The following is a 26,501-nucleotide window of genomic DNA, read 5'->3' as shown; positions in this document are numbered from 1 at the left end:
CCATCAGTTCAAATTTGAAAAGTCACACCTCACACATTTGACTGCTGCGATTGGTTGTAATTGTATCCAGTCTGAAGCTAAACACAGCAGACTCACAAAATTCAAACCAGACTGCCAAAATAGGCAGCGCTGATCAAATATGAATCAAATTTCTCCTCCTGTATTGTCTATTTCTCACCTCAAATGTTTTCAGAGACACATTTTAGTGTAATGTCAGCTGTAATTTGAGAAAGTTTGCCAACAGGCAGCAAATTTTTATTGCTTGAGAACAGACCAACTTACATGTGTTGCTCAGCACTGAAACGCACATTTTGTTGCTGTGACTGGTTGTAAATCTATTCAGCTGCGCCTCAAAGCATTTTGGTCTGTGCCTGTTGATTATGCCCTCTCTCTCCCACATACCCAACAATATATAATTGACATGAATAGGCTCAAAAAGCAACAGAAAGACCAGTTTTGCCAGGATTGTTTCATGTGATTAAAAAAAGAAAAAATATGTTGTACAATTATTTGAAACATGCTATAATCACATCAGGGCTTTGACAGTAAATACCTATTAAATATTGACAACAACATATATATATTTTTTAAATGGAGGGAGCTCCAAATCAATGTTGCATCACGTATTATAAGTACCTTTAATGTTTCTGGGCAAGCACGTTTAAAGTGTGATTTTTAAAAGTGTTTTGTCAGCCAAGTTTAACCTACAGGAGTTTCTGACAGCTGCTGTGATGTGTTTTGCTGCCACAGAGGAAATGAATTCCCGACTACTTGAAATGAGTCGAAAGCGCTTCCCGCCATCTTTGTTACAGGAACAGACTGAGACTGAATCATCTGTCAAGCGTCCAGGAATCACCGGTGTCACCGAATGTCACGATGCAGAGCTCAAAAAGACAGTCAGAAAAATGATAAGAGGCAGAAGAAATAATTTAGAATGCTTCCAAGAGGCTGACAGGAGAAAGTGTGAAAAAATGACTGACAGACAAGACAAGCTGCACAAATGTTGGATATACTTTCTGCAGTGATAGAGATATTTTATGTTTAATTTTCATGAAATAAAACAGATTAGGAAAAAAAAGAAAGAAAGATTGGGATTGGCTCATCTTCCATCATCTTATACTAACACTGTAAAATCTGACAAGTTGATCTTACTTAAAAAAATCTTGGAAACTGAATACTTTGAAAATGTAAATATATCTAAAAAATTTAGTTTAAATTAACTTTATTCATAAGTGTTAAGTTTACCTAAAAGTTAGCTGTATTTACTTAATTTTGTGAAGTTGTAGCAACTTAAATAGTGCAAGTGAAATTACCTTGTGTTTCTTCTATGCGTTAGCACCTTAAGTAAACCGAATTAGTCTGACTGAGCTTGATCATGACGAAGAAGATTTTACCAAAGATAAAATTAGGAGATCTGCGAGTTTTGTTTTCTCAACATGTTTAAGAAAATAAAAATATGACAGACTAGTTTGCAACCAGCAGAATAAAGATATGTGGCACAGTAAACTGCTAAAACTTAGAAATACTTATTTAAATAAACTTGTCATTTTTAAGTCTCAAAACTTCACAGAATCAATATAGCTAAATTGTAAGGAAACTGAACAATATCAGATTAATAGTTATATTTACTTACATTTTTCAAAGCAACCGGTTTCCTAGATTTTACAGTGAAGGCACATACAGTATATCTGCAGAGTGCACACTTAGCCTCGAGCCAGGGCTTTTCAAAAGTTGTGCAGGTCTCATGCTATCAGTTGGTAGTACTCAAAAACTGATGCCTTCTATGGACACAGAGTGCAACGCATCATGTGCAAACAAGGGGTGAAACACAAATTCAAATAGCAAGCTAAAAACATCAGATATCAGCAAGTCAAAGGATTATTTGAGCACCTCATATGTCCAAAAGATGAAAAATAATAGGTAGCTTCAATCTCTACAGTTTGTCTGCTCAAACTAGCAAAATAATTGCTGCACAGTAAGTGTCAGGATCCCACAGCATTCCCCCAGTCTCTGCTGATCCCTAACTTCTGTATCCACCTTTGTCCTCTTTAAAGCTAAGTTTTTTGGGTCCGGCAACTCATAAAAACTCAGTTCTGGGTTCTTCACACTGTTGGTGGGGCATCCCATCACACAGAAGCTTCTAGGTATTTTTTTTGTTGTTGTTTGCTAGCTGATGTAAATGACAAGGAGTTAATGTCATGAAATACAAAGTCACTGAAGAGCGATGGACTGTTTTCTCCCAGGAGGGGGCAGGACTTCAATGCGCTCTGTCTCTATGGTCAGTCACTTGGGCCAGTCCAGTAAACTCAGCTTCGGGTACTGCGCATCATATTTCCAGTGTTTTATGTTCATTCCTGTAGTCTCAGGCTCCTGCTCTGGTATTGAAAGTCACTTTACTTTGCTACTGTAGGTGGAAATACACTGTTGTTTTTTGCTTTAATTTATAATGAAGTCAATATTGATTGCTCAGTGTAATGGCTACTAGAATAATGACACCATCTGCATCTAGACTGGTTCACTTTAAGTGTCAGTATGACTGCGCAATTCTGTCTGTAAAGCAGCACAATCTCCCAGGAAAATGAAGGCTTGATTTAAGGCACACAGGAAGTGCATTAACCATTGCAAAACCAAAACAGGAAGACTGTTTTGCTTTTTGTTTTACCTGGTAGCCAAAGGCATCTGCAGTTAGCAGAGAATATTACTATACATTGCAGTTATTATCCCCAGTATTGGAATGCTGGACCTGTGAAAAACACAATGCAGTGTGTCCTGTGTTGCTGGTAGTTTCTAGGCTCTGAGGGAAACAGAGCAACCGGGTTGTCTTTGTGACAGCACTGCCAACAATAATACCACTTGGAAATGCTCAGGGGGAGAAGTTGAAATGTTGTCTGTTTCCACTTTAAAGTACCAAAATTGCCTCCAGTGAGCCTTAATGGTGCTGCTCAGTTAGTCTAGACCCAGGAAAATCCCAAGGCTAAGAATTGACAGTATGAACAAGATTGTAAACACAAGTGATTACCCCAGCTTTACAAAGTGTACACCTCCCTCGGGTGCAGCGGTTAATTAAAAGCTGTAAATGTTTAAAAAGTAACAGTAAGAAGCTTTGAATGAAGCACACAGAGTGTGACATTTAGAACAGATCCTCCCCGTTGCAGGTTTTTCCTCAATCTCACAGCCAACTTTGGGTCTATTTCCAGCACTTCTTTTCAGCTAAGTGTATTTTTCTGGAATCAACATCATAGCCGGCAGCTGATCTGCAGGCTCTGCCTGTGTCTTTACTTTAATCTCCATTTAATGTTGAAAGCATGGCGATAAAACCTGCTGCCAAGAGACACAGACCTAACTACGGGATCAAGGACAGAGATGTTTAGCCAAGGCCTAGCACACACTGACAGATGTCTTAAGGGCTGGTTTCGCTAAAAATCATTTATAGTGGAAGCGTGCTGTCAGAAATACTGAGCTGAAGTTGAAGAAATCCTTGTTTCCACCATGTGAGATGGATGGATCCTTCACAACAGCAATTGCTGCTGCGAAAATGCTGAAGTGCCATGACGGAGTAAATCTTACACAAATCTCTCTGTTTTCTTTTACAGCTAGTCAGATGTCAAAGATGCACATACACATAGTTTCACACACATTTATACACTCATGCACGGACACACACACATGCACATATGCACGCACACACACACACACACACACACACACACACACACACACACACACACACACACACACAAATCTTGTCGTGGGTCATGGGCATTGGCCTGGAATGGCCGGAGAATTGGCCCTAAGCTCTGTGTGTATGTTTGTGGAAATGGAGAGAAAGGAGGCAGACAGGAAGAGTCAAAGATCTAAATGTGGACAAATACAGAGAAACGAGGAGAGAGAGACAGAGGTTGAGGAGGAAAGAAAGTAATACGAGTCAGAGAGATATTCTGGCTTCATAAACAGGACAAGAGAAATTGGCCTCAAAGCAGTTAGCATAGGCAACATCAGGCCGACACACGCGTGCGCACGCACGCGCGCGCGCACACACACACATCTTGCTTCATTCATGCTGATGTTGCATCACTGAGTCTGTCTGTCTCCATATGCTAGTTTGATTCCCTGCTCATTTCTGTAACTTATCTGATAATGAAGCTAAAAATCAAGTAGATGTCATGGAGAGCAGACATAAAAAGTAAAAGTGATTAGTAACAATCAAACTGTTGTGGGTTATTTCAAGTGTCTTTATTATTGTCATTGTTTGCCTTGTGATAATAAAACAATCCAGAGTCAAAATTAGTAAACCTGATAATAAACCGCACTATGTAAATTCAGACTTATGATGTAATACAGCTCTTTGAACATATCAGCATTGTTTGTTTTCCCTTGGAGCATGAGAACACATCCTGTCTTTAAAAATATTTCTTTTCATGTCTATTTTTATCCTCTACATTTTAAGACTGATTTTTGGGCAAATCATATTTTTCTTATTCAATCATTGAAGGTTAGTAGTATATATGTTGTGCTGTGCAGAGGTCGATTTATTTAGGAATACGATTATTATTAAATTATTATTATTAGATACGTGTTGGAAGTCAAGTCAGGTTGATTTTATATGTAATGCTTAATTTGTATTAATTAAATGATTGCTTAATGCCCAAAAAGTGTTACACATTATATTATATTTTGTTCTGATGGTTAACATACATTTTGGTTAATTTGGCTAATTCTGCTGATGAAATTCAAATCCTCTGAAAAAAGAAGACTGTGTTTGACTGTGTTATAATTGCTTTTGGACAATTATAATTGTTCATAAACATTATTTTAACAGCAATGTGTCAGCAACAGTAAGTGTGAATAACAGAAAGATACATTTTCTCAAAGGTAAAAATTCATCTTTAGCCTCATGAACCATGCAAAAAAAAAACAAAACATGCTAACATCTGCGAACATCTGGCTTTTAATACAATCAGAAAGTGTACAACTGTCTTTCAAACATGGGTCAAATGGTCAAATGGACTTTGCAGTAGTCATTATTTATCACCTCTGGCTCCGATTCACATTGATGGAAACAACACCCGGGTGAATATGTTCATTTCAGCTCCGTCAAGGCAGCACTCAAACATCAATCCAATGAGTCTACACTGAGTTTGAAAGAGAAATTAAATAATTAAGAGATTTATAAAGAAAAGTTACGAACTTTAAGTTTTCACAAGCCTCCATCCATGCTGCTTTCTATTGTTTACCTGTTTGCCAGCCTGGCAATGCTGGTTGCTGAGCTGTGTAGGCAGCTCTGCTCTACTGTCAATGAGTAAGCAGTCTACAGCCTATTTTTAGCAGTTTTACCCATGACTGAAAAACCTGCATTCACACAGGGTATTTCAGTATTTACCTTCTCAAAACTCAGCACTATAGTACCATAAACCTCTCTATAGCACTCACTTCAACTTTAGATGTTCTCATACTCATCCCATCCTTGAAGTTCTTGCTCTCTTTAATGAAACACAGTCGAGCTCAGCATGCAGGAAAAAAAGAATCATATCTGATCACAGTGTTCAGCACTGCTTTAAGTACAATCTAAGTGATGTCCCAATGTGGAAACTCAACATGGGAGCCAAGAAGAACTATTTCCTTAACAGTAACGACACAATAAAGTCACGGTGAGAAAATGTGATTTCCCATGTTATCTTCCTCCACAGGAGAGTAGATGAGAAAAAGTGGTTCTGAATAATTCCTTGACAAATGAAGAAATGGCTGCTCATATCGACTAAACTACAGCACAAAGTCTAGGATGAAAAGACCCTGACTTTGGTTCTGGGACTCAAAATGTAAGAGATAGGGAGAAATAATGCAAGACAGCATACTCTAAAAGGATATTGTTCAAGGCTTAACCATTTCCACTCAGTGTTGCTTATTATGGCAAATCACATTATGTCATACAACAAAATCACTCAGTTTGTGTGTTTTCATGTGTGTATATGTGCAGCCAAGCACTGCCAAACCGTGTCTGAATGTATTAAGCAAAGGTGCGGTGCATGTTACAATGTGTGCACGTGTGTCGTAGAAAATAAGCACACTATCTTGTCATTCCTCACAGACACCAACACGGATATTGCACATAGCACAACAAAACACAAGCAGGCATGTGCATGCAACCAAAGAGACTGCAGCCTTCCCCCACTCACAATCACAAACACACACACAGTACAAAAGTGCAGATGGAAGTCAGCCTAAACTCCTAACAGCAAAGTGCAGATGTTACTGCCGAGTCAAAGTCAAGTCAAGAGCCACTGAAGCTTGAAACAATTTGTGTTTAATCTGGGATTATAAAGCAAATAGACCAAATACAAATATACAAAATTGTGCCATGAATGTAAATGCACCCAGTTTATTTGGGATAGAGTTCTATTGTGCAAAAAGGAAAGCTTAAAAGTGCTGTAGTAATGATGAATGATGTATTGCTGAGTCTAGGCATCTGTCAAAATAATGGATGCGCTGGAGTCACTGAGACATCCACTGTATATTCAAAGCAGGCAGAGTACATATTCTCGCCATGGTTTTAGTCCACCCTTTCTTTCTGATGGTAGTCAGTTTACCTGAAACTACTATGAGTGGTGTAATGCATGTATCAATTCTGTAAAACATGAACAATTGAAGTCATGCCCAAGTACTGTTGGTATATACTGTCTGGTGTTCAGGTGTTGGCAGACCCCATCTTATCTGTATTATTGCAACCCAATTCCATTCCATTTTATCAAAGAACAAAGAAAAATATAGATCGTTCGCTATTACTACTTCTAATGCCCTTTCCTCTTCTGCCTTTCTCACTCATGGTGTGCCACAGGGCTCATTTTTAAGACCACTATATATGTTTCTGTTCCTCTTTGGGGCAACAAAATTAATTTTCAGTGTAACACCACAGAAACCCAGTTGTATGTACCAATACCAATCGGTAAAATTCACAATCCTGTCACTGTAATTAACAGCCTTGTCCAGATTATATGACAATGGCTAAATGACAATAAATCCATAATCATATTATTTAGTCCATGCAATTCCATTCAGGGCAACCATAGTAACCTTAGCAGTTGTCAATAAATGTTACCCTGGAGTCTGACCTCAGTTTATGGTGCTCAAAGCAACAACAAGTTTCTATAGTCCTGCTTTCTCCACTTAAAAAGAACATGAAAAAAACTTTAACTTTTCTATCATGCTTTTATTTTACACAGTTCAAACTTCATTTATTCATGTTTATGTCAGAGTTCTGTCTCTCAATTGCAGTTACTCCACAAAGCACCAGCAAGCGAGCATGACCACAGGACCTCTGTTTTAGCCTCCCGTCACTGGCTTTTAGAATCTATTCTAAAATTGTAATAATGACTTTTAAGGATCATTTTAGCCCCAAAATAGATCAGTGAACTCTTGAACCCTTGAACCATGAGGTCCTCTGGTGTGAGTCTCCTCACTGATTAGGTCGAGGTCAGTAACTAGAGGCTTGCCATGATTTTATCTAAATCAATCCCTTTCTATCCAATCCTATCCTTCCCTGTCGTGTTCATGCCCATCCAATGCTTTCTTACAATATTATATAGTGTCTTTACCAACTCATCCAGTCCCATCATATCTCTCCCTATGCCATCCTAATTTTCATGGATCCATCCACAAATCCATGCAGACAGACACCATACAATATTTAGAACACCCATTCTTCTCATGTTGCCATCATATACCAAAATGCTTTTGACTTCATAAATGTAAACATCTCATACATTTTGTTTCCTTTTCCATGTTGCCACTAGAGACGTGTTTTCACAGTCCTCTAAAACTGTGCAATGTCTGTACACTTTCTTAAAATCAGAGATTCAAACACCCTGGGCAAGCGAGATTAGGTATGTCACAAATACCAAAGCCAGTCCCTGTCTAATATGAGACATATAGACGGGGGAAAAGACTTCAACACAACACTAGCAAAGACACCTGAAACCTTCAGCCCAGAGTGCACGTCATTGCAGAGAGATTAGAATGGTGAAAATTTTGACAGCAAACATGCTAGATTGTGCAGTTTTTGGGGATAAACTATCCACTATCAACAAAAAAATCCATTATGCATTGCCTACAAGCCAGCAGGCTAACAAACAACATAATAAAATATGCTAACTTCAGCTGATATTCCGATACATCTGTGTATTGCTGCACAACAGACCCCTCACTTGAGTCTGCGTTTGAGTGAGGCTCAGACATGTCTCCTTTCTAACGCTAACCATCTTAATGCACCTGCTCTTTCACCAGTCAACATAGCATAGTCACTCCTGGAAAAAGTGAACTGACCATCCAGTCATCCATCCATGCACCTTCTCCTACCTGTTACTTTGAGTTGGGTTGTCCGCCGCACCAGTCTGGATCCATACTGTAACTCACAGGTGTAATTTCCCCCATCGCCCTCCTCCACCTCAGGAATCCAGATGTTTGTAGTGTTAACACTGATGGAGCTTCTCCATTCAACCCGCTCACACTCCTGACAAGAGACACACTGATTAGTTACAACAGTCTACCAAAGATTTAGGAATCCTTCCTCTGAATTTTTTTGCTTGTGTCGTACCTTGTACCAGGTCATCTGTGGTTGCTTGTATGGGGCCAAATAGTCTTCTATATCAGGACAGTTGATCATTTTGCTATGGGTTATCTCTGCTTTTTCCAGATGTCGGATCTTGCTGCTAAAGCATTTACCCTCATCACTCTCCTCCACGGTCATCGACATGGACACTTTCATGCAGTATGTCGAGTTCCTAAAGACATAACAGACACAACAATAAAAAAATTAGGTTTTTTTATCTTGTTCTTCACGCACATTAGCAGAGTTCTATACCTTACTTTTTTTTAATTCAAGAGCTAACAACAGTTACATGAGTCATTCTCCATTTGTCCAAAACTGGACCTCTGTGTGACACAGTACAAGAGCTGTTTTCACGGTGAAAATGTTGGGTGGATTGTCTGGCACTGCTGTGGGTATTTCGGTGAAATTATAGGTCCTCTGACATCTCAGTGTTTATTCGACAATGTTGAAGGAATTGGCACCCAGAAGAAATTACAGCTTGTACCACCTCTAACACACACAAACAAAACACAATTTTAAAAAAAAGAAACTCTGTAAAGGTACATCTTTAGGCAATGTTACAGCAAAGGTGTGTTTGTTTTATGTGACCTATTTGGTTCACAAAGGCTTGTTTTGAGGGATGAGTCTTCTTCCCAGTTGAGTTTTATAAATTCAGGCTTTGTCCATCCTGACAAAGAGTACATGTTTGGTTTCATTAAATGGACAGTATATTTCTGACTTGAAGAACCAAAATCTTAGTCATCATTACTGAAATCCATTGTCAATTGAGAGCACAAAGCAGACATACTGTGCTCATTTTTTTTTGTGAATCAGATGCCAATCAAAGTTCAGCACAGAGCCAGAGCTGGATCCTAAATAATGGGTGTCATTTAAGAACTACTATTCATTATGAAGTAGCAAGGTAACAGTTGTGCTGGCAATCCCCATGGACCTTTTTCCACCCCTGACTTCCTTCCATGACATGACGCCAGAGGAAAAGCACAGGTTTTACTAAAAACATTTTCAATTTTGGCTGTGGTTTATTCAAGTGTCCATGCAAGCCATGACGGCACCAATTCCTTCCTATATGCTAGTGCTAATTGTACATTCATACACTGTCCACTGCTGATAAAATGTTTGAAAACTGATTATACCAAATTAACTGTTATTAGTCACATTTTTGGAGTGATCCTGCTGACTTGAAATTTAAGCTTCACAGCAAAGTTGGTAGCCAGTTGACTAGCTACAAAACAGATTGTGGCTATATTTGGCACAATTAGCTTAAATTGATATCAAACAGAAAGGAGCTCTTAGCTAAATTTTGTTCAGAAAAGAGTGGCTAACAGCTAAATATGGTACAAAACAGTGAGTAGCTTAAAGCTATTACAAAACAGGCTAGTAACATTAGCTTATTTGCAACAAAATACAGAGAGTAGGCCTGGCTAGTAGGCTAACTCAAATGTTTACAAAACAGAGAGTATCCAAAAGCTAAATTGCTACAAAACAGAGAGGAGCTAGTAATAATAGCTCATTTGTAGCTAGAGACTAGCTTAGTACCAAACAGAGAGTAGCTAGTACCTTGATTTAATACCAAACAAAAAGTAATGTTAACTTGCAACTAAATTTTGTATAAAACAATAAAAAAACAGACAGTGGCTATAAGCTAACAGGGAGTGGCTAGTAGCTAAATTTGGTACAAAAAGAGGAGTAGTAGCATTAGCTAAATATGGTTTTAAAAAAGAGCATAGCTAGTTGCAATCTTTTTTTTGAGAATTGGGCAAATTATTTATGGCATATGGTCTTTGATGAATAAATTTAAAGCTACATTTATCTTTGCTTTTGTTGGCAATGAATTTATTAGCTAACACTATTCTAGCATTTGGGTTTACACAGCACAACTTTGGTGGACTCTTTCCCCCTTCTTTTTTGTCTCATAGGAAGCAGCTATTTTTTGTCATTTTTTAAAACAAGCTTTACCAGTAATAATAATAATGATAATAACAAAACCCTGCAAGCTGCTCAGGACCAACCAGCAGATGGAAGTTAGCAACTAGCAGGTGAAAACAGCAGAGCATTTAGCTGCTACAGAGTCAGATAAATTCCTGGCTAACAGAAGACTGAATATTTGACTTACATTCATCAGGTACCCAGAGACATGACTTCAAATAATTGTTATACATATTGAAATGTTATTTTTGAGACAGATCAAATATTTCTCAACCCAGTCCTGAAGCAAACTTGTTCTGCAAGGTTTACTTCTGCCTTGTGTTTGCACACCTGATCCAATTAAGATGCAGCTCGTTTGGATCAGGTGTGCAAGAACAGTGCTGAAGCAATTAGATGGGTAAGCGCTATGCACTGCTGAGAAAATGTGAGTTGTTATTTCTATTGAAGCAATGTTGGGAGGATAGAGATAACACACTACATCCTGGTGATATGATGTTACATGTGACAGTGTGAGCCTTGAGCATAATCATTATGAAATAAAAAGAACAAACTTTGAAGTCTGTTATGATGTGTATGACGCAAGGTGTTTTCAACATCATTCTGGATTTGAGGTCCTAAATACTGCTCAAGGTGATAGTAATTGTTTGTGTGTACATGTGTGTGTTTGTGTGTGCGTGTGTGTAGGCCTTGCTGTGTGTGTTCTCCCAAGTTCACCTCCAGACACAAAAGACCACATTGATCTCTCTTTCTTTCTCTTTCGCACACACAGGACTCACCCTTTGTCCCCTAACTATAACCTCTCATTTAAGTGGATCTAGACCACTTATCCCTTCAGTGCAGTGTGTGTGTGTGTGTGTGTGTGTGTGTGTGTGTGTGTGTGTGTGTGTGTGTGTGTGTGTCATACAGGGGACAGGAGATTTTTTTAGTCATTGACCTAACCAAGACCACTGAGCACTGAACCAAAGGCCTGGAGAGCCTTTTATCCATCCATCCATCTTTCAGTTTCTCTCCTCGTCATCAATTCATCTCCAGCCTACAGCATCTTGTTTTCTCCTCCAGTGATTCAGTTACCTTTTCTTGTACGCTCGTGGCTTTTTCGCCTCCCTCTGTCTCTGTCTCTCACACACTTATCATCCAGCCTTTTATGAACCCTTCACAATTATTCTTTGTCCTCCACATCCCAGCCAGTATTAGTTTTGTTAATAAAAAGTATGAAAACACCAAACACAAAATAAATAACTGTGGAAAATGCACAAATGACAAAAATCAATTACCCTTTCATTATGGTCTTATTCAGCAACCTGAATGCATTTGTGGTTGTAAGGTTGGCTGTTCGATCTCCGGCTCCACTAGTGCACCTGCTGAAGTATCTTTGGACAAGATACTGAACCGAAATTGCTCCCAACTTTAAAAGTACTTTAAGCGGCTGGATGTATCCACTGAAAATGAAATCAGTAAAAAGACAACAACTCACACTGCTATCCTTGTGTTTACAGGTGGTAATAAGGGTGATATGCAGGCTGATAACCAGTCTTAATCTTCCTGTAGATGTTTCTTGAAGGAACAGTTAAGAAATGTTTGAACATGTTTTAACAATAGATCAAATGGCTGCATATGCTTGTATTGGTGTACAGATATAACATTAGCCGTGACCTTGTAAACATGCTGGAACATTTGGAAACCAGCCCTATATTTTTTTCAGGAGTTAGAGGAGACCAGAAATGCACTACAGGTGGAAAGAAATCAACAAGTCCTGCAAACCATACCACCACATAAGTCTTACATTCATGAATCTGAACACGAACAACGGTAACGGTTCCTAAATTAGTGCACCTATGACTGTTAATAGTTGCAAATTTAAATGTAGGCAACATTGTGAAATGGTTGCTGTTGCACAATAATTATATAGTTAGGTTAAATTGACTTTAACAGAAATAACACAATGTGGCTTAAAATAAGTATGTTTGTTACTTTGGTGAGCAAAAGTGTCTGATGTGATGCGTGTCACATGACATACACCTGAAAAATATGTGGACATACTACGTTTTTCTGTGTAAATAACTAAGTTGATGTTTGGTTTTACAGGACACAAACACTGATCTCCTGTATTTAAGTCCTGTGTCTCTTAATCAACTGGAAATGTAAGTAGGAAAATAATTTTAAAGGGTGGCAATATGTCAATGTAGTTTATATTCCCAGCTTGGTCAGTGATTTTGGTGTCAACACCTCCTAGTGGTGTCAGTTTATCAGATATCTAGGCTGCACCTATCATGGCATATAACCTGGCTGGCATCAGTTTTGTACATGGTCAGGTGATGTCAGTTTATACCTTTTGTGGTGGTGTGAAAGGGCAACCAGATGGTGTCTGTTCATAATGCGATGGGTAACAACATAATATATGGAGCTGGAAAGCGCTTAAAGAGCGGGCGGGAGGGTAGGTGGTTGGACAAACCCCAGACTTTTACCTGGGAGTCTGCAGTTCGCTTCCTTTTTTTATGTTGAGCCAAACTATGAGGGTTTTTTTTCTAAACCTTACTACATGCTTTTCTTGCACAAGGACATAAACGTATATATGAGGTGTTTTACTGATGTGTGTTATTTTGAAAAAGACTATGCATCTAACGAAACAGAGTCTTTGCATCTCCTGTGAAACCAAAGTGTACTTTAAAAAGACACAATGCATGAAATAGGCATACATTGATACACTGTCCTAGAACATCAACAACAGATGCATGGGGAACCAAGCACGTAGACATAGAAGTCCACTAACCAAGCAGCAATATTTGACAAGCTAGGATGAGAATGTGAGAAGAACGCCATTTTTAAAGGGGACTCCAGTGGACCAAATAATCAATTATTGCAGGTTGAATGTTACGGATGCTCAAAGTAACTACAGACAGTGGATACTCATTTAGTAAATAGTATTACTTTTAGTAAGTATTACATTTAGTAAATAGTATTACTCAAATATGCGTGTGGGTCATGAATCATGTGGTAAACCTCCACATGCGCTATCATTACTGATATGTGATGAAATTCTTAATTCAAAGCAATTCAGATCCTCCCTCGCAAAGGCACTGACACAAACACACTCACGCATCCAACAGCTGAAAGGGATTTTATGTTAAAACATTCTTTCATCTGGTTGCTTTGATGATATTGTTCTATACATTCATGCCAGTAACGCGCATTGAACTGAGATGAACTAAAAACAGCTCCCTCTTGTTTCTCTCTCGGCTGTGTCCTGTCTCTTTTTCACCATTGTATCAGCGTGCGTCACGGTCTATCCCCCTCTGCCTGTCCAACCCAGAAGCCCGCAGCCGAACACTAAACGATAAGAACAGCATCTACGTAAAGACAAATGTATTATGCATATCTCACTATAAACATGACGATTCAATTAGAGCGCAATGCAAACGCTGTGTCAAAAGCATTTAGCGCATGCTGTGCACCGCTTACGGATGCAAATTGTGTGTCTGTGAGTGGGTGCGTATAAATATGTGACTGTGTAGAATACATTTAAATGCTTCACTTAGTAAAATGGCCCTGAAGTAAAGAGTATTGCAAGAGCAGCACATTTAGTTGCTATGGTATAGCCTACTTAAATGACAAAAGGCTCTTTTCAGCTGAAATATTGAAGTTATCAATTAGGCTAACAATTTTTGACACCTGGGCAAATTGGCCTGATTTCTTTAGCTGCTTTTACACAGAGATCCCGCTACAGGGCTGCAACAAAGTCCCCCCTTTATACTGCCCCTGCACTTTTACACAGAACCAAACGAAGATGGCATCATTTCGCTCCAATGTGTGTCGCAGCATCCCACCATCAAATGAGGCATGACAGGCGTGATGTTTAACACAAGAGCGTCTACCTTAAGTGTGACATATAATATCTGCTGTTGATAATATCTATCAACAGCACTTTCTAAACAATAACAAAGACATAACACGTCAATCACAATCATTTATTTTCTCTTTTATATGGCGGCTGATCTTGTCCTCTGCACAGAGAGTAAGGAGCTCCGGAATGTCATTGTTTTCCCAGTTTTCAAACATTTCAGGCCATCTTTCTTCTTCTTAAAATTTGCCCCTATGCTAACAGCTTTTTTAAAAAATCTCCCGCAGTGGGTCGCACACATAAACGCTTTGTCAAAACTTTACACCTGTGCTGCCCAAGGTCACATCTTTCCGGCTATATGTTTTACACAGACCTCATTTTAGCACAATACCACTCTGTCTCCCCTTTCCACAATAGGATGTTATATGTAGAACGGCGAGGCAGCATAGCAGCAGTGTTTCAGCAGAGGAACAGGTAAATTGAGACCCGCTCAGGAAGATAAAATCTGAATTCTACAGTTTTCCAATCAACGATGTAATTTTACAGCGCACACAGTCCGTCTGCCCTCCAGCCCCACCAGTGTTTCCCGTTAATTACAAAGACTAAGGCGGGCCGCCATAGTCTAATTTGTGCCACCATAGTCTCAGTGGAGCTGGACTGGACACACAGCAGAACGTCAGGCACATTAAAAGTGAAAATGAACCGTTCAGTCTGCTGGGCCTAAAACTGTCTTTCACTTAGAAAAATCTGCAAATACCTCCTCTCGTCTATCGATCAGCTGTGAACGTATCAACAGATCAATTATCCACCTCAGGAGTGACATTCAGCTGCGAAGGAGATAAAAAGAACTCCGCCTGCTGAGCTGCATTCACGGACCCGCAAAAACGTCGGATATTAGAGTGACACCACAGATAGAGTGACACTAACAGCTACGCCGCCTTCTTAACTGTCATGTTATCCATCCATGTTATCCTGTCATGTTATCCATCTTTATATACAGCCTTGTTGCGCCTGGAAAAGGAAGAGTAAATGCGGCTTTTACGCAAAACATGGGGAGAAGGCAATAAGCAACTTAACAAGAAATGACCCAAAACTGGCAAGACTTAGTAAGAAAGTACAAAAAATACCTGAAAATGAGAACAAAAGGGAGAGTACATTTTTCTTTTTTAAAACACAAGGAAATGACCTGGGGAAAAAAGTACTTAAAAACTGTCAAAATTCTGAAAATAATTATACACATATAATTACAATAATTAGTATAGTTTAGTTTTTGACATTTTGCCCTAGCTTTTTATATAAATAATTTTCTGAGTTACTCATGTGGCTAAATTGGAGGCCATTTTTTGTCAAACTGCTTATTGCCTTTTTACCCATGTTTTTGACAGAAATCAAACCAATTTGCTCAGGATTCAATGTGATAAATACTTAAAAGGCATCTGAATGCAGCTCAAGAAAAGTGATGTGGATGTTTACAAGGTTTCAAAGGGTTAATATACAACTCCTATATTTAGGATTATTTGAAGAAGAAAATACAGTCACTAAAAAATGCATATCTGACAGATTCACACTAGCCTTATTATATTCCTCCCATGCTTGATTACCATACAATCATGGCCTCTGAGATTCTGGGAAATATAGGAAACCACTAATTTAAGCAGAAGCAGATTGGGCAGAATGATAGACAGAGGGGATACCAAAAAGTAAAACTGCGTTCCATCTCCTGCATGTTTGAACATCACAACTCTTACTGTGCATTTTCACTAAGTTTTCCCATGAGCTTGGAGCTTTCCTCTAATTGGCTTCTTCCAAGAAGAACTTCAGTCAACTTTGGGAATAAAAGATGTTTGTAATCAATTCATCATTTTCCTAGCCAACAGCTGTATTTTCAATAATTCTCCCTGATTAACCTTCCTCAGTGTGATTTGCAGGCACACAATTGATTAGATAGTGTAATTTGTTCAGACAGAGCAGTCATGAACAGTGTGTCCATATTAATGCAAACTTTAGGACTCAGAACAACTACATGTATCCAAAATAGTTAAAAGGCTCTGTATGTTGCATTTAAAGCATTAATATACAGCAGATAGTGGAGTTATGGCATCCTGAACAGAGAACAAAGTCACCCCATCTCAGTGTGTGTTTAAATATGAGCTTCTCTGTTTTGATGCAGTAAAGCAGTAAGTTAGGTTAAAATGATTACTCAATACCAGAGCCCAAAGAGGGTGCATATTTAATGAAAAGGAGTTGCTCACCTGGTTCATATGCCAAAAAAGTTTTTAACTTCAGGTTTACTTCCACAGTACGCCGCCTGCTGAACATGGACAGAAGTGATTCTCTCACTGGCCCCGCCAAAAGTAACGGATTTTTAAATTGCTTTTCTCAGTTCATTGAAACCCTAAAGAATCAAAACTTCATTACAAAAAAGAATCATAATTTACCTTGTTTGCAGTTCAAGGTGTCCTGTCAGTTTGTTTTTTTTTGTTTTTTTTGACAGTGGTGGTCTATAGAGAAACTGCTTTTTGGGTCATAAGGGGAATTATTTACTGCAATACCGCATGTGGCCACTGGGGAAAAAAAATAGAGGTGTGATGCTGCATTCAAATGGCACTTGTGAGAATGTAAACATGTAAAGTTGTGTACACAAAGTCCTGAACTCAAACCTACAAGAAATAAACAAGGCTGTGATACCACAACAGGGCGGTGTTAATGCAGATGAACATGAACATGATACACATGACCCCATTTGAACACAATCTCAAATTGTACCAGCTAGCTTATCTTTGCCGTTTTGCCCTGCACTCATATGACAGTTGCCGCCGTTCTTCGGACAGTGAAGTTACAGAGTTACTCCACAAGTTACAAGTTACTCCCTCTGGTCCCCCACTGATTAACACCCATAGCTCTGTCAGCACTGTTGCCCCACTTCTGCACTGCTTATGGAGTTAGCACAGTTAGCTGCTAGTCCCTGGCTCAGCCAACTCAGAGTTGAGACCTAGCTTGTCCAACCAAATCTTACACTCTCAATTTTGCATACAGTCCCTTTGAAGAATCATTTTACATTTTGGGAAATACAGTTAATGATGGTGCGCTTATGCTGCTGAGTTATGAGCACATGTACAACCCTCCAAAGTCATTAAAATGCAACCCATCTTATCTGTAGCTTCCATGTTGTTCCCACAAAGTTGGAAGAACGACTCCTCAAGCTGAAAACTACGACCCCCCCAACATCACATAAATGCAGCCTAAATATACAACTCCAGCTAAAAGGAAAAAACTATCTTAGCTTGAGTCACAATTATAAAATATGCTTACCAGCACAAGAGTAAAAATGGCGACAGCCAGTAACAGCAATTATAGTGATGACAATGGGAGTCAGCCAACAAAGCCAGACTAGCTGTTTTACCATGTCTCCAGTTTGAATGCTAAGCTAGACTAACCAGCTGCGCGCTGTAGTCTTATGCTTAGTGTGCCAGAGTATCAATCTTCTCATCCAACTCTCAGCAAGAAAGTGAATGACTGGATTTCTCCAGTAAGTCAAGCTATCAGTCTACTTTCTGAGAATTCATGTTCGTGGAAATCTTATAAATCAGCAATCTTATTTTATGGCTGTGCCTGTAAAGCCTTAATTGATATGGTGGGTGGGTGAATATAAAAAAATGAGTTTTGCCTTTATCCTTACTGTTTTCACCAAGTTTTCTACTTCAGAGAGTTGGTCTTTGTGGTGAAACTCTAAGAAAATTCTTACAATTATTTCTTTCTCCAAATTTCCACAAAGAAATGGTACCTCCTGAATCCCCCTGAAGATAAAAGCTGTTTATGGAACATCTCAGCCCTTAAGACAGCTGCTAATGTGAATATCCGTCAAGAGGAGGGAGGAGGACAGTTATGTGGCACTGGACTTTATTAAGCAGACAAGGAAATGGCTGCAAGACACAGAAAAATGAGCAAAGATCTTGAAATGCTGAATAACAGTGTTAATATAGTGCTACGGATTAGATTGTGCAGGGATGGTGTTTATGGTTCATCTTGATCTTATTCGAGATGTGTTTGCATCTCATAGCCTTGGGTTATTTCGTTCTCATGAGACATGCAGGCCAACAGAGCAGCGGTAACAGCACTGGTGTTTATCGGATCATTTATGGGACACACGTCCACGTTATTGGCAGTTTAATCTGTTTTCAGTAACACTATTTACTGTACCTAGGCTTGCTACAACCGCTAGGAAATAAAGTCTCACCGTATAATTGAGAGATAAGTCGTGATAATAGGATTATTGCATTCACACAAAAAAAGGTATTACGTGTCAGCCTGTAAGGATTGCAGGAATACTAAAGGATTCATTCACTCAATTTGCAAACAAAGGGGCTGCTTGCCAGGGATTTTAGGCTGAGAGCTCTGATGTCACTAAGAGGTGGCTTAGCCAGTAGCTTTAAGTATAGTTTCAATTGCACAGTTTTGCACGCTGCATAAACTTACTATTATTTAAATTCCAAAATGACCCATGATGCTTTTATAAGGGTTTATGCATAGGGCTATTTCTTGACAGGGCACATTTAAAGGGGAACTTTTATACTTTCCCTTATGTTTTGAAATATAATTTTTTTTACAATTTTTTTTTATACATTCATACAAAACATGGCCTAATTTTCCAATAATGAGGTAAATGTATGTAAAAGTCCTCCCTGAGCAAAAACTCAGGTATCAGACAGCTCTGAATAACTGTTTCCAACATTTTTTTACTATTTTGGCAATAAGAAGACTTCAGCTGTGACAGATGTCTTGATATGGTCACCTGCTCCCAGCACACTATTTTTGGTTTATTGTATAAAGCTCGTTGTGTTACAAAGTGCTATACAAATAAAGTCTGACTGATTGATTGATTGATAGTGACGACGTTATCGCACATTAAAGAAAAATCCTCTACAAAACATTAGAATGAAATGAGAGCTGTGGTGCTTATACTCATGCACAACTTATTTGCACTTCCAGTTCAGAGTGCACGGGCGTCAGTTTAACAATACTGAAAATAATTAGGAATTAACTCAATTATAACACATTTTTCTCTATTTTCCTGATGGTCTGGGCAAATGGGTAAATTTGTTGCTCGTTTCTTTTTAGAAAAAAAAAGGATGCTAAATAAAGTGGAAAATTTGCTAAATTGGTAATACAGGTTGCAATGATGGTACAGAGATGAAGAGATGCAGAAAACCCAAAAACTTTGACAAATCAGAGCAGACTGGACTTTTTCAGGAGGGGTTTAAAGAGACATGCCCTAAACAGAGTGTTTCAGACTGAGGGTGAATCACGATGCTCCAGCACAGACAGCATGGGGAAAATAAAGTGCTTTTTGATCACTGAAACATTTAAACATGTTATAGTAGATACACAAAATACATGAATGAATATTAAAGAGAGCATAATAGATCCTCAGATATAACATCTTAATTATAAGTTTTAAAGGTGCTGATAGGTGGACTTTATTTCCTTTGAACAGAGCCAGGCTGTTGAATGAGAGAAAAGTGTTATATCATGAGGCATGCAGACACCACATGTTTACCCATTAGTCCATGTTGTGACATTAAATCTTGTGACAAATTCACTCCTGTGGTTTCCTGAATGTGTTGTCCCCTGCTGCTCTGTGCAGGACTTACAGTGGCTCACAAATCTGTTAAGGCAAACATGCCTCACAAATAAATTTGGCCTGACTTGACAATTTAATGCCGGTAAAAATGTGTCCGGTAAAGCTGCATCCTGTCCTCCTGGAAATAAATGAGGTGAAAATGCAGATTTAAAAGGTGAAAGGAAAGATTTGCGGATGCCATTCTGTGTCTAATGTGAGTGGCTGACATTCATAACCCCTTTTGTTATCTGCAAGTTTTAAGTTAAGCTCAGGTCTGGTACACACACATGCACACAACTGTTGTGTGTGTTTGGTCTGCTGTGTGTGGCTTATTATTTTGGCTAAGACGGGGTACAGTTGGTCGCCTGTATTTGCATCTGAAGACAGCTATGAATAAAACATGGGATCTCACTGTTACACTGCTATGTGCATATGTGTGTGTGTTTATGAATTCCTATCTATTAACACAAATGAGGAATGCGCTGCCATGCTGAAACAGATGCCAGGTGTGAGCAAAAACATCTTTTCATGCAACTGGCAACATGACTGACAATTGAAAAGACAGCCAATGAAAATACTTAAAATTGTATTACATGCTGTGAAATGTAAATTATAATTTACACCTTCAAAAGTATATACGGCAGATTCTTTGCTACAAATTATGACGGTTTACTAACTGGATTAGTTTTCCGCCCATTCTCGGAGCCTTCATCTCAGCAGTTCATGTTGGAGTTGAAAGTGTTGTTTGAGGCTATCACACTGGCACACAGATAGCATATGTTTTGAGGCTATGAGGATTTTTTTTCATCATTGCACTCTGATCATAATTTGATGGGATTGCTGTACATCTGCTACTGTGTCCACAATCACTTCCAAAGTGCCCTCGAGCAGGGCAGCATTGCTCCTACAGTACGACTCCAGGCGCTCTGTACTTTGGCTGACCGCTAATATTTCATATTTGTGCATTCTGTGTGTGTGTGTGTGTGTGTGTGTGTGTGTGTTTGTGATCGCGCTCCCAAAAATATTCTAATTACACAAAATGCAAAATGAGCCATAAATTAATCTCCAAATCAACCTGTAATCCACCATATCCTCCCCATCAATAAATCAAGCGCACCCTCCCTGCAATTACCCTCCTATGATCAGGGCAGGCAGCTGGAGGGTGCGTTGAATTATGGCGTTAATAGAGGGGGATGTATCCTGGCCAGCAGGCAGCGTGTTTATACCTGGACGGAGCTGCAGATTAATTTGACTATCAATCTAACTAACAGGCAGCGAGAGAGAGAGCCGACACCCGCGCATGCTGAGATACACACACACACACACACACACACACACACACACACACACACACACACACACACACACACACACACACACACACACACACACACACACACACACACAAGCCTATACATATTTCTCTATATGCAAGTATCTGGACACAAATGCCTTTACATGAGGATGTATGTTTCAGTACACAAGCTGTGTTATGTCACATTAATAAGGTTTGAAATTGTGCTTGTGCAAAGCTTTGTCCAATCTTTAATTTAGATATTTTCCACCAAATGGAATACGCTGTTATCAGCGGATTTAATTATACGATATAGAAACAGGGCCAGCACAGCGGTGCAGTGGTTAACACTGTCGCCTCACAGCGAGAGGGCGGTTCTTTGGTTTTCTCCCACAGTCCAAAGACATACAGGTTAGGTTAATTGGCTGATCTAAATTGCCTGTAGGTGTAAATGTGAGTGTGCATGGTTGTTTGACTCTGCAGCCCTGTTTACGTCTGGTAATAACATACGTCTTCAGTGATCACATCATAAGCAGAAAGCCAGTGGCATAGGTATCTGAGACATTAGTACACCATTATACACCACTAGGCGTATGTACATTTCACCCTTTCTTTAATAACTGCCACCTTTATGTTTTTAAGGCATAATCGCTGTTTACATATGTGCTCAGCTTGTCAGCCTTGACAGATTTTGCATCTTAGCTAGCTACTGTATCAGCTTGTGACATGATCACATAAAGCCTTGTATTGGACAGCACATCCAGAATTCATCACGTTATATCTGTGTATGACAACAATACCAGAAAATGAGAAATTGCCTTAAATTGAATTGGGTTTTTTTTGTGATTTTTATTTTTTTTATAGTTTGTCTTGAATTGAATTGAAGCATTTTCTGTAACTTTGTTACTCATAGCTACTAACTATTACGAAGAAGAAAAAAAGAAAACCATGATGCACAAGGGTTTGCCTTTTTGAGGGGATAGATATAGCAAATGGCACAATTTTTTATATATATATATATATATATATATATATATATATATATATATATATATATATATATATATATATATATATATATATATATATATATATATATATATATATAATTTAATAATATATACTATATATATATATTTAATAATATAACAGTTTTGTGAAAATGATCCTACTGTCTGCAAAAACAGCCAAAAATGCTGCAGTATGTATGCCAGAACAAGTATTGGAAGTTTGTAATAAAACACCTTAGAAGAACACCATGCACTTACACATATACGCATTCTTCTACAGAACGGTGAGTATAAACAAAAAAGAAGACAATGGTGAACATATGCATGAGAACCGACAGCTTTGTCTGGACGGACAATGACATGGGACTGTTACTCCAAGTGAAGCTGGATTAGAAAGTGTTGAAATTCCAGGAAAGTGTTGATTGGCTATTTGTCGTAATGCTCATGCATGAAGTGCTCTTCTGAGAGGATCCAGCATTTATAGTTTACATAATGACAGAAGGGTTGGTGTTTTAAAGAAAATTGCATTCTGGAACCCGGTTTCAGTCCTGCATTTTCAGTCCCCCAAAACAAAAGGCCAAGCTGCAACAAAAGTTTAATCTTCCATACAAAAACCATTGCCATGTAAACGGCCCCTGAATTACTTGCAAGGCCCTGTTCTTCGCCCATGACACTGTTAGGGGGACAGTTCTCTCTCTTTCTGGGACATTTGTATCTGTGAATGTATTTCCAACTTTACAGAAGCTCCTCAAAGCCATCCACAATCTCCCACAGTCTGTCCCTTTAAAGAAAACTAATGAACTGATGCTGAAATGTATGTATAGAAATACAAATCTCCCGTCAGTTAAAAAAATAAAACAACTCATTTGAAAACAGAAATTCTGTACATTTTCATTTGCATATCGAGCAAGCAAATGAGATCTGATCAAGATGGGTAATTTAAGATTCCTGAGCAGACGCATCTTAATGCCAGATGTAAACAGACAGACATAGACATGTTCATTTGTGATCTAATCACCCAAGACACATGTCAATACCTCATGTAAACAGACTCCATGAGTCTGTCCTGTGACATACTGATGACCTGTCCAAGCTGTAAACTGGCCTCTCGCCCAGTGACAGCTGAAATTGGCTCCAGCCCTCAACGACCCTCAAGGAGTGTTTAGCTGGATGGAGGAAATACTTTTACTTTTTTTAAGCCAAAGCAACAGAAATTCATCTATAATAACCATGGGCAACTGAGAGCCATTTTATAATGATTACAAAAGTCCTCGGGTCCTGACAAGCTGGTTCATTATTCAAAGTCTGGACCTCTAAATGTGAAGAGTCAGGTCAAAATATGGATTTGTAGAGCTGCGCGGTTTCAGCAAACAGTTTGCCCAGAGGAGAAAAAAATGCATCAGTCACACAGTACTCAAGTGACTTTTTGACACTATTTAAGCTTCTATATGCCTCCATTTCTATGGTGAACCAGAACAGAAATGCAAAAGAGACCTGTCAATCATCTTGAAAAACAGACAAACAATCAGACAAGTTTGGCTTCAGTTTTCTCAGACAGATTTTTGCATTTCAGAACAAAAACCAGTCAAGCAGCATGCTGGTGTGTGTGAGTGACAGGGAAGATAAAGTAAACCAGCCATAACACACACAAACCCCAAACCTGAAAAAACGTCTGCAACTTTCTAATGATCGGTTCCCTTAAAGTGTTTTTTATTAATTCAAAGATGGTATAACATTTTTTATTTCTGTGTAATGTATTATAATTAAATGGTACAAAAAAAGCAAATACTGCCAAGTAATGGTGTTCAATTCCAATTGCAAGCCGACCAATACTAAAAACTCTTACAGTATACAGACCATAACATTAAAGGGGAACATCACCCATTTTCAAAATTAAATTATTCCAATGGTCTAAGACAATCCAAAAAGTAGAGTTCTAAAACAGAACATTCTCATCCCAAGTTGTCGCATATTGCAGCTTCGCCAGTGGACTTCTGCATCCAAATAAAAATTATTTTAGGTATCTTTCTAATGCACTGTATGTTCTGGGATGCTGCTACTCTGTGATGTCAACACATGGTGGGATGACACGGAAGTGGTTATGTTCAAGCGACAAAAGCCCATTGCAAACAACGCCAGGATGTCAACAAAAGCACACGCTGGCACAGATGGTTAGGATTAGGTAAAAGGTACATGGCACATGGTGAGGTGTAGATAAAACCCCATGGCATTCAGATGCGACACAAACACGACACAGAGAGCAGCCGGGGAATGTTCTAAGTATATGGGTACACTTTCTGTTTCCGTACTGAGAACCCTACAGCATAATAACGATCACCTGGGTATAAAAAAAGAAAAACATTCTTGAGTCCATCAAATTGTTTTCTAGTTTTTGGCTTTGAAAGAGAGTAGCCTCATGTTCCTGGCCATGGACATAACATATTGGAATTCTTAATGTAGGTGGAGTTTCCCTTTAACAAACATATTGTCATAAATTAAATTAGCTCAAACTAATTGCCACATGGTAGATCTGGAGCCTTCAGGCCCCCTTAGAGACCCCTGGGCAATTGTCCACTTTGCCCTATTTGTAATCCAGCCTTGTTTAAGCTGCACTGGTAACTGATTGCACATGTTCCTTGTCCACTCATATGAAGAAGTGCTGGAGATATACTTGAGCAATGCTGTGGGCCTTAGGATAAACAGATTGTTTGACAGTAAGATGAATGATTGAGGTCAAGAGTGCTAATGAATGAGTGAAGATGTAAGAAACATATAGAGTGGGGTTTAGCTTGGGTTAAGCAGCATGAAAGCCAATGTGTGTGTGGGAAAAACAGCGTCACCTGGCCAAGGTGACTCCACTGAACGTGTGTATGAGTATGTGTGCATTATTTGTGTGTAGTACAGTGTGCATTTACCCCCAGGCCTGTAGTTAAAATCAAGTTTCTGTGCAAGCTTGATTTTTTGTGAATCTATGCCTGTGTGTGGACTGTTGCAGTTCATGCTTTGTATATTTTTGTTGACGTTTATATATATGTTTGCCCTGCCATTAATACTTTCAAACAGTTTGTTTACTTTGAGCAGAGAGGTCATGAAACTGAACCGCAAAGGATTTACTTAAACAGGGGTCTAATTTTTCTTTTCACTTGATAAAAATTTGAGTCATTCCATGTCACAAAAGTATAAATACTAGCTGCTGTATGTCTCCAGCAATGTAAGTGCTGGACACTGGACCCCAGTGTTAAAGCTTGGATTAATTTCAAGGTAGATAAAAAAATATATAGTTTCCTATGAAATATTCTTTTGAGTCAACAAGGTGATGTACAACTTAAGACTACAGGGGCCTTTTTACAAACTGAAAACAAACAAAACAAATCATTCTACACAAGCCCAGAGGCATGCATTAAAAAAATAAATAAATGAAAATAAAAATTCTGGTTATATATTTGTCTGATCTACACCAATTATTCTCCTGTTTATGCAGCCCATTCTCATTTCGAACTCATAAAATACTGCTGCTTTGACAGTGCTTTTGGTGTAAGATCACGAAAAAAGCTGCCATTCCCACGTGCATTAAACACCCCTGGACACTATCAAATGAGAATGCAGCTGAACAGAATTGTTGCATTATGATTATACAAGAACGGACCTGAGAGCACCTCTCACATCCGCATGAAACACAGCAGGATGGCGTCAGGTTGAAATGTCACCGGTGTCTACGTAAAAGAAGGAGTGTGGGGACGCCTGTAGAGTTTTTCTACACCTTAACGTGCTTCCTTTCCCATGTTGTACTTCAGCCTCTTGTGGAAATATTTTGGATCAAAACAGATAATTACAAAACTGATCACTAGAATGTCTTTTATTCTCACTTTCCTTTCAGGGCCTCTGTAGTATCCCTTGGACACTGGATTTAAATCCCTGTCTTTGGAACATTCTGGATTCCCATTCACCCACTAAGGAGGCTATCACATCAGTGACTTGGACTCGAATCTGAGTACACTTGACTACAAAGTCCATCGTACATGGGCATGGAATGATTCAATCGGACCGATAAAAATGTCCTCTTGCATGTGGCACTTGCATGAGGTTGAACATGGAACTGAGCGTTGCAGCACAAATTCTTGAAAGCTTGGATTGTACCTCTTTTTTATGTCAGTTTAGACAAAAGCATCTAGCAAAATGTAAATGTACGTAGAATACTATTGGGTCCAAAA

General features: G+C 38.8%; 1 protein-coding gene across 4 annotated transcripts in view; it reads right to left on the bottom strand.

Moving 5' to 3' along the window:
* The window catches only part of il1rapl2 (interleukin 1 receptor accessory protein-like 2), a 487,999-nt gene that overhangs the window by 148,955 nt on the left and 312,543 nt on the right, over positions 1 to 26,501 (bottom strand). For all 4 annotated transcript variants that reach the window (XM_088081369.1, XM_088081371.1, XM_088081370.1 and 1 more), the window contains 2 exons: positions 8,588 to 8,774; positions 8,350 to 8,503 (listed from right to left, as the gene is read on the bottom strand). In XM_088081369.1, coding sequence (XP_087937495.1) covers positions 8,350 to 8,503; positions 8,588 to 8,774 — 341 coding nt within the window. The remainder of the gene's footprint in view (positions 1 to 8,349; positions 8,504 to 8,587; positions 8,775 to 26,501) is intronic.

The sequence above is a fragment of the Plectropomus leopardus genome, chromosome 8 (genome assembly GCF_026936395.1).
Source record: "Plectropomus leopardus strain MGB_pleo_1.0 chromosome 8, ASM2693639v1, whole genome shotgun sequence".
In the NCBI taxonomy this organism is placed as follows: domain Eukaryota; kingdom Metazoa; phylum Chordata; class Actinopteri; order Perciformes; family Serranidae; genus Plectropomus; species Plectropomus leopardus.
This window is presented reverse-complemented; position numbering and strand designations above follow the sequence as displayed.